This window comes from Passer montanus, unplaced genomic scaffold, assembly GCF_014805655.1.
Source record: "Passer montanus isolate IOZ18808 unplaced genomic scaffold, ASM1480565v1 scaffold51, whole genome shotgun sequence".
Taxonomy (NCBI): Eukaryota; Metazoa; Chordata; class Aves; order Passeriformes; family Passeridae; genus Passer; species Passer montanus.
This window is the reverse complement of record NW_024370041.1, coordinates 4729950-4743401: the sequence shown is the minus strand read 5'-3', so window position 1 is coordinate 4743401 and position 13452 is coordinate 4729950. Positions and strand designations below refer to the sequence as shown.

The following is a 13452-nucleotide window of genomic DNA, read 5'->3' as shown; positions in this document are numbered from 1 at the left end:
TTTTTAACCATTAGTGGTAGAAGAGCAATCTGATCAGGTTGTACAAGCTTTAGAAATCTGCAGCAGATCAATATTATTTAATATTTTTCTTGTTAATCCACCTTGGATTCTAACTTTTCAACAAATACATTCCAACCTATTGAGCTCCTTAGAAGGTAATTTTTTTTAACTTATCTGAAGTTCAAAGGTGAGCAGCACCCCCCTGAAAAATATTTTTTAAGTGTTATGAATGTCTGATACTCCATGTGGATATGAAAAGCATATAAATAATTATATTATGAGGAAGATATTTGTTAGTGTATATATCACTATACTGCTGTTGTTTTTATGAAATTATTGACACATTGAAAAGACCACATTAAGGCCTCATTCAGGCATGCATTTGCAGGTTAATCATTGACACCAGGCACCTTCTCTGCCACTGTTACACAAAGGATGGTGTTCCTTTGGGGATGCCGCTCAGTTATGAGGAGTCACACCTCACAGCAATCAGGATATTGCAGAAACTCTGATTTTAGCTAAGGATAGAATGTTACAAGAATTCCATCTTTAAATGCTGTTCATCATGGAAAATGTTAGTTAAACTGGGGAGACTGATTTGCCAGAGAATACCCTAACTTCCAGATAGTTCAGTTTCTTGTTTCAAAATGGGTCCTTTTGGTATCAGTGCTCCTGGAAATGCACTACTTCACAGAAAACTGAATTAGTTAATCCTTTGCACACAAGCTTGGGTATGTGTTGTCCATAATAAGGTGATAACTTTTTGTTTCAAGAGGTCTCCTCACCACTTGTGCTTGCACAGCAGAGGAGATGAAACTATGTCAGTCTGAATTTCCATGGTATCTAATGACAACTCCCGGGTAGCCAAGGTGATCAGAAATATAAAGAAAAATTTTTTCATGATGTATTTTTAACATGGATGATTTTTCTTTTTTCTTAAAATAAGAATAGAAGTTTATTTTTGAAGATAAGCTAGGTTTTGTGTGCGTTATTTTGACAAGAGGAACCTCACATTTCTTTTCCTATCTCAACTCCTCTCACTTGCCCTCCAAATAGGGTTTTTTTAGGAAAACACGTCATTGGGCCTAACATAAAGCTTTAGCAGTGTTTTTATGTTTCTTTTAAACTAAAAATTCCCACCACACTAGAGTTAAGGCAGTTTGGCTGTGAAGGGAACACAGAAACACTACATAAAGAAAATGGGAAAAAAAAACCAAACTTTTTTTTTTCCCAAAAAACCTTATTTTATATTTTTGGGAAATATTCATTACTGATTTAATTACTCTACAAATTGATTTTTCTTTACTATTCCCAATAAACTATTAATTGTGTGCAAAGCTCTAATTATGGTTGCTAATAGATAGCTAATTCTGCTAGGTATTTATAGTTTCATCTCCCACAGAGAGAGTTTGCCAGGTTTATCAGTAGACATGCCTAATAAAAATTTAACAGCCTTAAAGAACTAAAGTTTTCCTTGTATAACATGTACTAATTCTCTGAATTAAATAATACTTAAACCAAAAATACAATAAATGTTGAAGTTTTAAATAAGCCCTGACTATATTCAGTGAACAAAATATTAAATTGACCTAGGCAGCACATAATTACAAATATCTGTATTGTCCTCAAAAAGAATTTTTGAAATTTAATTTTAATGACTCTGTATCACATAACAGAAATTTTTGTTTAAATCCTGCAAGGTTACGTGGTTTCCATCATGGGACGCAAAAGGCCACTGGCCAATATCAACGCACAGGATTACAAGCTGCGCACTCAAGCAGAGAGGCAGGCTGTAAATTTTGTTGTTCAAGGTAAAGATCTGGCTCCCTACCTTCCTGTCCACCCACCTGTCTCTATCCCTGCTTGGCTTTAGTGGGCAACAACTGATAATCTCAGATGAATGAATATTACAGTAGTGTACTAGAGTAGGGATGAGTTTTCCTTTGAAAAAGAAGTTAAAATTATATATTCCATCTACCTTGAAATTGCTAGTAAACAGAATAATATAATAATAATAATGATTATATTAATAATAGCAACAGTATAAATGTTCTAATACTCTACAGTGCTCTGTGATAGTTAAATGTAGGTATTGATGCAAACTGTGTATAGAGAGAATATTTAGAATGCTGTTCTTCAGATGCATTGAACACTTTCCTTTCTGGCTCTTATAATCTTTTACTCCAGAAGGGTTTTTGTGATTCTGTCTTTGATTTCTTACAGATTCCAGCTTTTATTTTGCCAGGTAGCTTTAGTTTCAGAAATACAGAATGTTACAATAATTGAGCATTGTTATTATTTGTTTTGAAATCCATCTCATTCTTTGCAGAAACTTCAAACTTAATTCTGTGGAGGGTATGAAAAATGGTGGTTTTTTTCCATAGAAAAAATATTTAACATATAGATTTGAAATATAAAAGTCAGCATTTCTGTGCTCATGTGTTAGTTAATCTGATGCCATAACATGTTCTGTTTAATCATTTGGGGCTCAGGTGTGTACAGAATTTAGCTACCCAAAGGAAAAAAAAAAATCCAAACCTGAGCTGTCAGCCCAAGACTGAGATCCCTCCTACCTTGATGTCCCTTAGAAAAACTATTTGTTAAATTGGATGATGCTGACAGGGTTTTATTTAAGTTACCCTGGAAGTGTACAATTTACAGGCAAGGAAAAGTGCTTTCTAGACATGGTGATGGCATGCTCCTTCTAAAGTTATTTGAATTTTCCTTTTGAAAGTATCACTTTCCTCTCCAAACATTATTCATTTTAATGTTTCATTTTTAAAATGACTTAAGTATTTATGTAATGTTTGACAGTCTTTAAATACTGTCTCTGCAAAGATACCTACAGGCCTAGAATTCTAATTTTAATTCTCACTCTGTGAGTCCTGCAGAGCACACAGTGTAGCACTGATAAAGGGACACAGCCCTCTGAGCAGCATTTGCTGTGTCCGTCTGTCCCAAGAGCTGGAGCAGGGCTGTCACAGGACTGTCTATGGAACACTCACTTCTCTGTACCTACAATAAGATTGTCAGATTGCACTGTCAGTTCAAGTGATACTGGAGGACAAATCTGATGAAAAATAATGTAATTGTTACTCAAAATGTAATATTAGGAGGTGTGGTGAAGCAAGAATTAAAAACTAGAGTATTCACTATTCCCAAATTTTATTTAAAAAATTCATTCTAGACTACCATAATGTTTAATTTTAAGATTTCAGTTATAAGATAATATTTGAAGTCTATAAAAACTTTCAAAATGAAAAACTTTTTATCACATTTAGGATACCAAACTGCATTTAATATGTGTTTTATAGTTATGCCTAATAGTCTAATTAATTTAAGTAATTTGCATTTTGATTATGGTAGCAGCAACTGATAGCAGAACGTTTCAGATGCATGACATTATTGAGAGGAATGTAGAATTGCAGCTTTGAATTATTACAGTTGGGTTTCTCACACTTCTTTCATAGTGGTTTTTTTCTTTCTTTAATGTTTCCCAGTGCACTAGTTTTCACCAATGTACAGCATATTATTCTTCAGTTATTTTTCAGTTGTACCTATTACCATAGAGCAAACAGTGTGTTTTATCTTTATTTATTTATAATTATTTTCTTTTTTTAAAGGAAAATTATATTCTTTTATAAATAGGATACCTCTAAAAACCATATTTCAATAAAAATATTTTGAGAAGCCTTTCAAATTTTATTCCTCTACAATGTTTCATAAATAATGTATCTAGAACATATCTTTTGTGATGGCCTAAATGCTCAATATAGTTTTATTCTCACAATCACTAAGAAGATACTTACCTTACCTTTGCTGCAGCAGCCTTTCTTACTTTTTATATCAGTTGTCCCTTTTTGTAATGTGTTGAGTAATTTGCCACATCATTTGAAGAGGAAAACAAGACAGGTGTTGGAAGCTAAAGCCACAGTCAGACATCGGCATCTTGGTCATCAGCTGAGGGTCTGCACTGGGTACAGTTAATGAGCAAAGCAGAGTCCCTGCAGGGGATCCAGAGGGGCAGTTTGTCACAGATGACTGTGGAGAAAGAAGAGACGTTAAGCCTTTGTCCTTGTTCTCTTAGATATTCTTCCTTAGCCAAAAGGCCCACTGTATCCTGGGGGACATCAGGCACAGCCTCGCTGGGCTGTCACTGTCCCACTCTGCTCTGCCCTGGTGTGGCTCCACCTCACATCCTGTGTGCAGTTTGGGGTGCCTCAACAGAGGAAGGACATCAAACTGTCAGAGTGTGTCCAGAGGAGAGTCACCAAGGGAGTGAAAGGTGTTGAGGACAAGACTGACAAGGAGCAGCTGAGATCCCTTCTGTTGTTCAGCCTGGAGAAGAGGAGGCTGTGGGGTGATCTCATCACGATCTGCAGGTTCCTCAAGGGAGGCAGTGGAGGGGAAGGTGCTGAGCTCCTTTCTCCAGTGACAGCTGTAGGGCCTGTCACTACAGGGAATGGCATGAAGCTGTGTCTGGGAGGTTTAGGTTGGATATTGAGAAAAGGCTCTTCACCCAGAGGGTGGCTGGGCACTGGAACAGGCTCTCCAGGGCAGTGGTCACAGCCCCAGGCCTGGCAGAGTTCAAGGAGTGTTTGGACAATGCTCTCAGTCATATGGTTCAGATTTAGAGTCCTGAAGGGAGCAGGGAGTTGGGGGGTTGAACTTGGTGATCTCTATGGGTTTCTTCAAATTGGAGATTTCTGCAATTCTCTGATTACCTCTCTGCAGAGTACCCTTGTCACTTGGCTGTTCTCTGCCCCTATTCTGAAAGTTGAATCATTTGGAAGAAAAAATGCAGAATTCATTGAGTTAAAGGGTTGTAAAAATGACCATGATCTGGGACATTTAGGATGTTTAATGGGACAAGGACAATTATGGCTTCCACTCTTTACTCAAAGAATTGTTTCTATATTTTATCAGATAAATCTTTTGTGTAAAATGTTTGGATCAGAACAAAGCCCTTCACCAAACTGCAGGCCTGGAGAATTATTCTGCCTCTTGATGACCAGAAATGTGTCATTTATTCTGTGCCATGACACTGTTTTATGCACCACTGCTCTTAACACTGTAATGTAATGAATATGCTTTACATATACATGGAAATATGAAAAAGTGTAAAATTAAGGCTTCAAATTGAAATGCAGCACTGAAACAATGTTCTGACCTTTTGTGACATTAAACTTTAATTGATTAATAGATAAATTTTAATTAAAGCTTAGAGATAGATAATTTCATACCATTTTATAGAAAGCAAATTTTCAACATATAATAACAATCGTGAATGACAAATTCACCTTTAATTAACACATGATTTCATATTGTTATTTTCTAGTTTTAATTAACATGTAATTACTTCCTCTGTTGTTTATTAATCTTATAATGATTCACATATTACATTCATTGGATCTGCTAGTTTTAAAAATTCTTATAATTCAGAATCTTCTGATATTTTTTGTCCCTATGCCATAGTTCCAAGAAGAACATTTTCTTTTTGCTTTAAATTAAAACCAGATCACTTTCTTTCATAGGCTCTGCAGCTGATCTTTGTAAAATGGCTATGGTGAAGATTTTTGCCTCTGTTGTCATTTCTCCAACTTTAACAGCCAGGTTAGTAATGAATGACTGCAAAACTGCTTGGTTTCAAAACAAAATTAGTTGAAATTAATGTGTTTCTGTAATTTTAAGCAGCTCTAGAACTACCATGTGTACCTCTGAGTCTATTAACAAGCAAGGGCATGTGGAATGGTTTCATACATTTAAAGTTATATCTTTGTGCTTAAATGGTTGGATCTGTAAATGCATCCCAAGGTGTTGAAGTGCCCCAGGGTCATTTCAGCTCAGTCAGATCTAATTCAGTGGTAGTTCTGCACCTTTGAAATCAAGCCCACTGATCATATCCTTCCTGTATTTGAGTGTATTGTACAGTGGGAATTGAACATTCAATGGCCTGGGAAAAAAAACAGGAATCAGGAAACCAGTGCTCAAGCAAAATAAATGAACATTTTTTCATTCTTGTATAGATGGCTTTTCTTTAAAGAAAAGCTTGGTCATCATGATTCTCTTCTGTTGTGACTGCTCAGAGTTGGGTGGGAGATCACAGAATGTCCTCAAAGAATTTTATGCCAGTAGCAGAAATAATGAAGTGTACTTTTCCTGTGGAGAAGCTGGTCCATACAGCCACTGAACATTATTATTTGCTGCAATAGAAAGAGACTTTGAAGTCAAACATGTAGAAAAAAACCCGAAAATAAGTGGTTTCTCATCTTTGGTAATGCAAAGATTGTCTAGCAAACAATCCAGTAGAGCATGAATTGGTGCAGTAGAAGTTCAGACAAAAGCAGAGTGGTGCAAGTAGGACAGAACATCAGTGTTTTTGTTGTCATCTAGAAAGGATGATAACAATTTAGCTGTAGCAATCATGCATTGAGGACTTCTGTGGGTGTATAGCTCAGTACAAAAATATAGGGTTTGTCCTTCTGAATGTACTTGGCAATTATGGGCATTATCTAATCCTACAAGTAATGTGTTAGTGTGTGTATCATTTACACACAGCAGTGTTGTCTTATCTGATCAAGGTTTGAAAATACAATTTCTAATTACAAATAAAAGTTCAATTTGTTGAATTCAAAGTAGTCGGACTCATTCCTATACTAAAAATAAAACAACTTCTGAGTGGCTCTTAAATGTTCTTGCAACTTTTAAAGCAAAATACCATTGAACTATTAAAAAAAATAAAGTGACCCACTAGTACAAATCTGAAAAGGGAAATTGTTCTTTGGTGGAGATCCTGCCTGCACTCAGGCAATGATACATTTATGTATTAAATGTTGGATGATGCACTATCACATACTGCATTGTACACTTTCAGGCAGATTGTCTGCACTGATTATAATTCATTTTGCTACCTGAGTTGAATGAAGAGCCCAGAATCTGTCAGCTGTGGCATAGATGAAAATTTCTGTAGCAGTAGCAGGCATAATTGAGTTAGATGAGTGATAGAGCAGCAGCCAACAGCTTTTAGTGGAGGAGGCAAGTGGAGGTGGTGCAAGGGCAAAGAACATACTACAATTCTGTAGTTCCTGCCTGGCACATGGATCTTTAGGTTCAGCAACTGCCTGTGTGTTGTAATTCTGAGAAAGCCAAAGTTTTTTGCTACTAATGTCATGTCTGATTAAGCTTGTGAACGTTTTTTGATCTCAACAGAAAATTTTATTTGGGTTTTTCTTTCTTAAAATTATTTATTTTAAAGAAGTAACGTCACCAAATGGCTAAGGAGGAAACAGACATGGGGGAGTATTGCAGCTGTACATGTTGAAATTCCTGGTGTTGTGAAAGCATAGGGGAATGGCTACACCAGATAACAGAAAAATATCACTGCCTATCCTGCTTGTTCCTATCATAAATGTCACAACTGGGAAAGACCAACACTGCCGGGGCATTTAAAAAGGATAGACTGTATTAAACAGGGGTTTTGAACTTCTGCCAGCCATTAACAACTGGATGGCTTTGCTAGAGGAAAGTGTTTTAGTAGTCAATAATGGCTCCTTGCTGTAATATTTAGTAGGTACTTACAGACCAGGCTTGTCAGCAAAGCACAATCAATGCCTTTGTAAATTCTGTGAACACTTCCCTGCTTGGACAGTGGCATTTGAAAACATGGGAAGGATCTTGCCAAAAGAATATTGGACTGAAACTTGAAATATTGTGTTTCTCCTTGTCTGCCAGGTGACATTCAGTTAGTTATTTTTTCAGTGGTCTGTTTCTTGATTTTCTTATCAGTCAGGTCAGGATCTAACATTCTTTATAAATCCATTTGAAAAATATTGTTGAAAGGAAGTGTGGACATAATTGGTGCTGTTGTAACAGTGGGAATGTACAGTAGCTCTTCCAAAATGAGAAATATAATCAATCTCCTATTATCACTCCATCAGACCATATTCATTCCAAAGATAGCACACTACTATCTTTTCTTCTATCTTCATACCCCTGTAAGTATCTTTATTTCCCTTTTAGAATTTCTAATTTTGGAAACAGGGTTTTCACTTTGAACAGCATATCAAAGAGAAATATCATTTTTACATGCTTTAGAAGTGATTATGAACATTTACCCTGAGAGACAGTATCCTCTTAAGCACAGCTAAGTTTTGGCTAACGCTCAATATTTTGTCTGCTTTACCTTAGAAATAAGGAAAAAAAAATTCTAAATAAGGTCTTACAGTTTTTAGTGTTAGTTTGCAGGTATGTTTGTAGTCTTCACTCTCAACACTGCATTCATTGTTCCTTTGTGGAGGCTCTTCAGCAGTGAGCAAGCTCTGACCCAATAGTGTGAAGCTTCATTTTTGTGTGACTAGCAGTCAGTAGATGTTTTGTTCTTGTTTGCACATATGATGCTGTATTTGGAAGTCAGGAAAAGGTGATCAAGTTACATTTTCATGATGCTTCATCAGAGAGGTGTTCTTGATGAAACAGTATATTCCACTGTGACTGATCAATTCTGTCAACTAACAATCTCATTTTTCGCTTTATGTTTCTTTATCTTCTAATTCAAATACTAGCCTAGCAGCTTATGCAGTTGACAATACAAGTCAATCAATTACCTGGAAGCAATTTTACAGAAATCAGGAGAAATAGTATTATATGTAATATATATGATACAGATCTAATATTAGTATGGGTTGACTACTGGCATCAGTGTTAATATCTCTGCATTTTGTGTGGTGCTGACAAATAATCAACATTTTTCAGACTTCTCCTATATTACCTAGATCTTTCTTAAGATGTTCTGCTGCTCCTGGCCAAGTTGCTCACTGAAAATGTGCTGCTAGCATAAATTATTGAAGTCCCAGCTTTTACCCATCTGATGCAATCCACAGAACCTCCTCATGATATTTCCTGCAGGCAGATGATAGCAGGAAAACTTTTGAAATGAGATCAAGGCATAGAGTAGCAGCTGAAAGAAAGATTTATGGAACTGATGAGAGTGCAAAGGTGAACTTGGTGAACTCAGATGGACAGTTGTAGTTCTTTTCTGTGTTTGAAACATCACTGCAGTGAGAGTCACATGGAAACTTGGTGAGAAAGAAGGGTGCTGGCAAATTGTGGGTGGATTGCTGCCTATAGCATTGCTTGTACATATTATCATTTTGTAAGCTGAAGAAGCACTGATGTTGCCCAAAGTCTACCTGGTATTACATGGACTTCTCAGTAGCTCAACAATATGCACATGAATTTTAACAATTCTACAGAAATACTGAGTGAATTGGTGTGACTCCACCAATTCTGCTTTTGCACAAAATTATTGTTCCTTCAGCACTGGACCTGTGCCACAAACACAGCTTTACTTCTCAGCATGTCTGGAGCCCAGTTAAAGAGACAGGTTCAACCGCAGGCCAAATATAAATGAGTAATCTGAAAAGGAGAAACGACCAGCAAATAAAAGCAAAGGGTTTATTTTCTTGGTTGGTCCCAGCTGCTTTTCAATAGCAGTGGATGTTGGAATTCTGTATGTCTTCCTCAAGGAACACCTTAATCAAGCTAATGATTTTCTGTGCTGGTGAGCTGTACATACAACTCACTTCTACAGATATCTAAATTAGTTAGAAACAGCTCTTATTGTCCCAGTAACAAGTATTGTTTTATGTGACCTGGATTTTTTTCAGATACGAGTCATGGTAAATCACAAATTATTCCTTTCTTGAAAGTGGCTTTTAGTTTTAGTACAACACAAGAATCTAGCAGCATTTTATAAGGTGTGTAGGGATTCAATAATTATTACTTTATAAACTGCTTATAATTTTTCAGATTCATACAAAAGGGCATATTAATAAACTCAACTTCCTGATTGCATCATAGTTTCAAACAAATAAATTAAGTAAAATTCTTAGTGTTGCTGCTGTGTGAGTTGATCTTCTTTAATTCTGGACATAAATCTTACATCCATTTATCTGTTTCTTCAGGAGTTAAAGAACTGTTTTCACTCATGTTTCTTCTCTAGCAGCTAACCAGGATTTTCAAATAAATGCTTTTTGCTCTGGTATTCTGCCCACAATTCCCACTCAGTATGTACCCAAACTTCCTTAATGTATTAATTCTAGCAAGATGATTAACTTTTAACCTTAGCCTAATACTGGAGAAATTGAACCACAAGGAAAAGATAAGTTTTGAATTCTGCTTGAGAGGAGAATAAGATTTTTTGTTTCACAGACAAATGCTTTTGTTTCTGTAGCAGAAGGAAACTTCTGAGGTCACATTGCACTCTCCATAGCTGTTGTCTATATGTAGCTCTTTGCCTCCCAAAGCAGCCAAATAACATTAAATTTCTATGCAAGCTGTAACTTAGAAAAATCATCACTTTCCTCAAGCAACCAAAGCAGTATTTTGCATGTATCCACAAGATGGTGAGCTGTTACCTGAACACTTCATGCTCAGTGAGCCAGAGCAAATCAGACTAATTTATTCTTTATAGAAAGAGCCAAGTACATTTAAAATGCTGAAATATCACAGCCAAAAGGGACATGCATGATTTAGCAGGTTTTTCACTATTTCTTTATGTAAGACATTCAACACAAATAAATATATTTAATTTATAAACCCTTTTGTAGGTCACCTTTTAGATTTGTATGTTTCCAAATATTTTGGATACATGCAAAAATTCTATTATCTTTAATTAGCCATCTGTTCAGTTTCCCACTCTTCATGATGTAGCTGCTGAGAAAACCCATTTCACAGGCTGGCTGAATTTTTATGGTTAAAATGTTAAAATAATTTGGTCTTTATCATGAAAACACTGAAAGAGATAGCTTAAAGTTAATGCAAGTAACATCCATTCAGACATGATGTATCCTAAGCTATAACTTTAATATTACAACATTAGGAATCCACATAAGTGCAGCCTCAAAAAATTTTTTAAAAAGGGAAAATTCTACAAAATATTACAATATGCTAATAATCTTCTTCATTACTTACATGACAACAGGCATTCTGTGCCTTGCAATCTGTGGGCTTCTGTGGGGAAACTGTGGCACAACTGCACAGCAGGTAGTGTTAGCAGTATCAGAAAATAAATAAATAGTGTTTCAGTAGAGGGAACATGGATATTTCTAAGAGGAATTGGATCCAGCTTCCATCTGGTCCATCATCACTGAGTGTGGCCAGTAGCAGATGCTCCAGGAGGGAAGTGTAAGATTTGTAGAGAGTAGTCTGTCTGTCTGCAGATTTTCATCTTCCTCTACTTGTGGGGATGAGTTTAAGTTCTGAAACGTAAGATTTAAGTCTTCCCACAAAATCATTGTATGTCATCATTTCTAAATGTTCTTGAAATCCATGTGTTTGTTACATGAGCAGCCATTCTAGCTTTTTCTAGCAAAGTATTTCATTGTGCGCCTTTTAAGTAATAAAATAATTTTTATTTTATTAAATATTATTTTATTATTTTATTAATATTTCTTTTATTATTTTCATGCAAATGAATTAAATATTATTTTATTAAGTGTCAATTTTTCAAGTGATTAAATTCTTTTCATTTAAAAAACATGAAACATATTTCCATTTGTTATTTGGTTTTGATGGATCGGGTTTTGTCTTTTTTCCATATTCCCCCATTTGTCTGATTTAAAAATACCTTACTGTTTTTATCTTTTTTTTTTTTTCCTAAACACTTAACAGTTTTTATGCTTTTTGGGTTTATTTTTAAACTTTTTACACATAGCTTTTAACTGTGTACTCCCATATCTGCCATTTTGAAGTCTCCCATTAGGCATTTATAGGTTTCAAATTCAAAACAAAAAATGTGGTGTTACTAGTTGGATTATTATTTTATTGATTGATTTGCTTATATCAAAAAAGGGGAAGAACATAGGATGAGAGACAAGGATATTAATATTTAGGATATAAAATCTGATACTTTGTATGACCTTCATTTCACTGGTCAGAAACGTAGTGCTTTTTTAAATAAGATGAAAACCTTGTGAGAATAGCAAATGAGAAATATTTAAAAATATTTTAGAAAGTATTTTAGAGAATATTTTAAACAAGTATTTTAAAGTTTTTATGCTACTAAGTGATCATTAATGCCCTATTTAAAGTGGTGTACTTTTAGTAACTCTTCAATGTTTATATTTTTATTGTTCTTATATAAATCCTTAACTACTAACATTGTTTTAAATTCTCAAGATGTATTATAGGTTTTTCTTCACTAGAATTTTTTACTCCAACCATTAAGTTATGATGAATATCGAATAATTAATCTTCTTCTCTCCTTCTCCAAAGACAATCTTTTTGTTTTAGGAAATCACTTGTTCAAATGTGATTTAATTTTCAGAATATCTTCAAGTTAGAAATAAAATATGTCATTTCTTGTGGAAATTTTACACTGGAGTGCTCTAGTTCAGAATCAGACCTGTGACCTTGTCTTGCACCACTTTTTTTCTGAAGATGTAGGAGTGTCCAGCAGGAGCCATCTTAAACTTTAGTCCAGGCTCTCAGCTTGGCTCTTGGTCAGAATGAGGTGCCCTCGATTCCTTACAGAATTATAACCTCTGTTTTGTTGGAAAAGACCTTTAAGATCATTGAGTCCTGCTATGTTATGCATGATGATCAAACCCTCTTTTTTAAAGCTTTTCCTGTTGTCCAGTTTTGAACCTTATTTTAATTTATTTTCTGTTCAAATTCGTAAATCGGACAGCTCAATGTAATAGAAAATCACCGAATCAGTTAGGCTGGAAAACACCTCTAAGGTCATTGAGTCCAGCTGTTAACCTGGCACTGCCAAGTCCACCACTAAAGTGTTGGTGGTTTATATTTTATGTTATCTTTCTACGGACCAATCTGGAAAAAAAGCTAAACCATGTTATGCTTTGGATGTGTTGTTAACAGCAGCAATAATTTCCCTGGTGATGCAAAAAATACATCACAAAAATGTACAGAGGGTTAATCTGTGTCTAACTTCAGATAGCTGTTTTGGGAGGTGGCACTGCCACAAAGCCACCACACAGGGCTGGGGTTTGCCAAGTGTGAGTTCAGAACATCTAGGTCAGAACCAGCCTCAGTCCCTTGTCTGTAGAAGAAGCATGAATTTAATTAGTTTGAGCATCTCTTGGCACATTAACAAGAGATTAACATCCGGAAGCTCTGCATGTCACTGTTAAAAACCTCCTTCTGATGAAGACTGCTATGACAATCTTGTCTTTCTTTTTTCCCCTCTCCTACCCTGGAGCCTGAAGCATGTCATGCCACAGTGCTCTTCTTTTGAGTTTAGACAGAAAGCTGTTTCCTTTAATGATAAAGAAAAATACAATTGCTCACTAATAAGCTGTTTTGTTGAGGTCACTTCAATAGTGTAATTATTTCTAGGTGTTTGAAGTAGTCATGGGAAACCTTGCAATTCTGTACTTTAGAACAGAGGAGTCCAGACCTGGAATATATTGATTTCCATCAACAAACAAAATC

General features: G+C 35.5%; 1 protein-coding gene across 1 annotated transcript in view; it reads left to right on the top strand.

Annotated features, from left to right (window-relative positions):
* Positions 1-13452, top strand: part of POLN (DNA polymerase nu) — an 87511-nt gene that overhangs the window by 59575 nt on the left and 14484 nt on the right. The window contains exons 20-21 of the mRNA XM_039723955.1: positions 1701-1811; positions 5535-5613. Coding sequence (XP_039579889.1) covers positions 1701-1811; positions 5535-5613 — 190 coding nt within the window. The remainder of the gene's footprint in view (positions 1-1700; positions 1812-5534; positions 5614-13452) is intronic.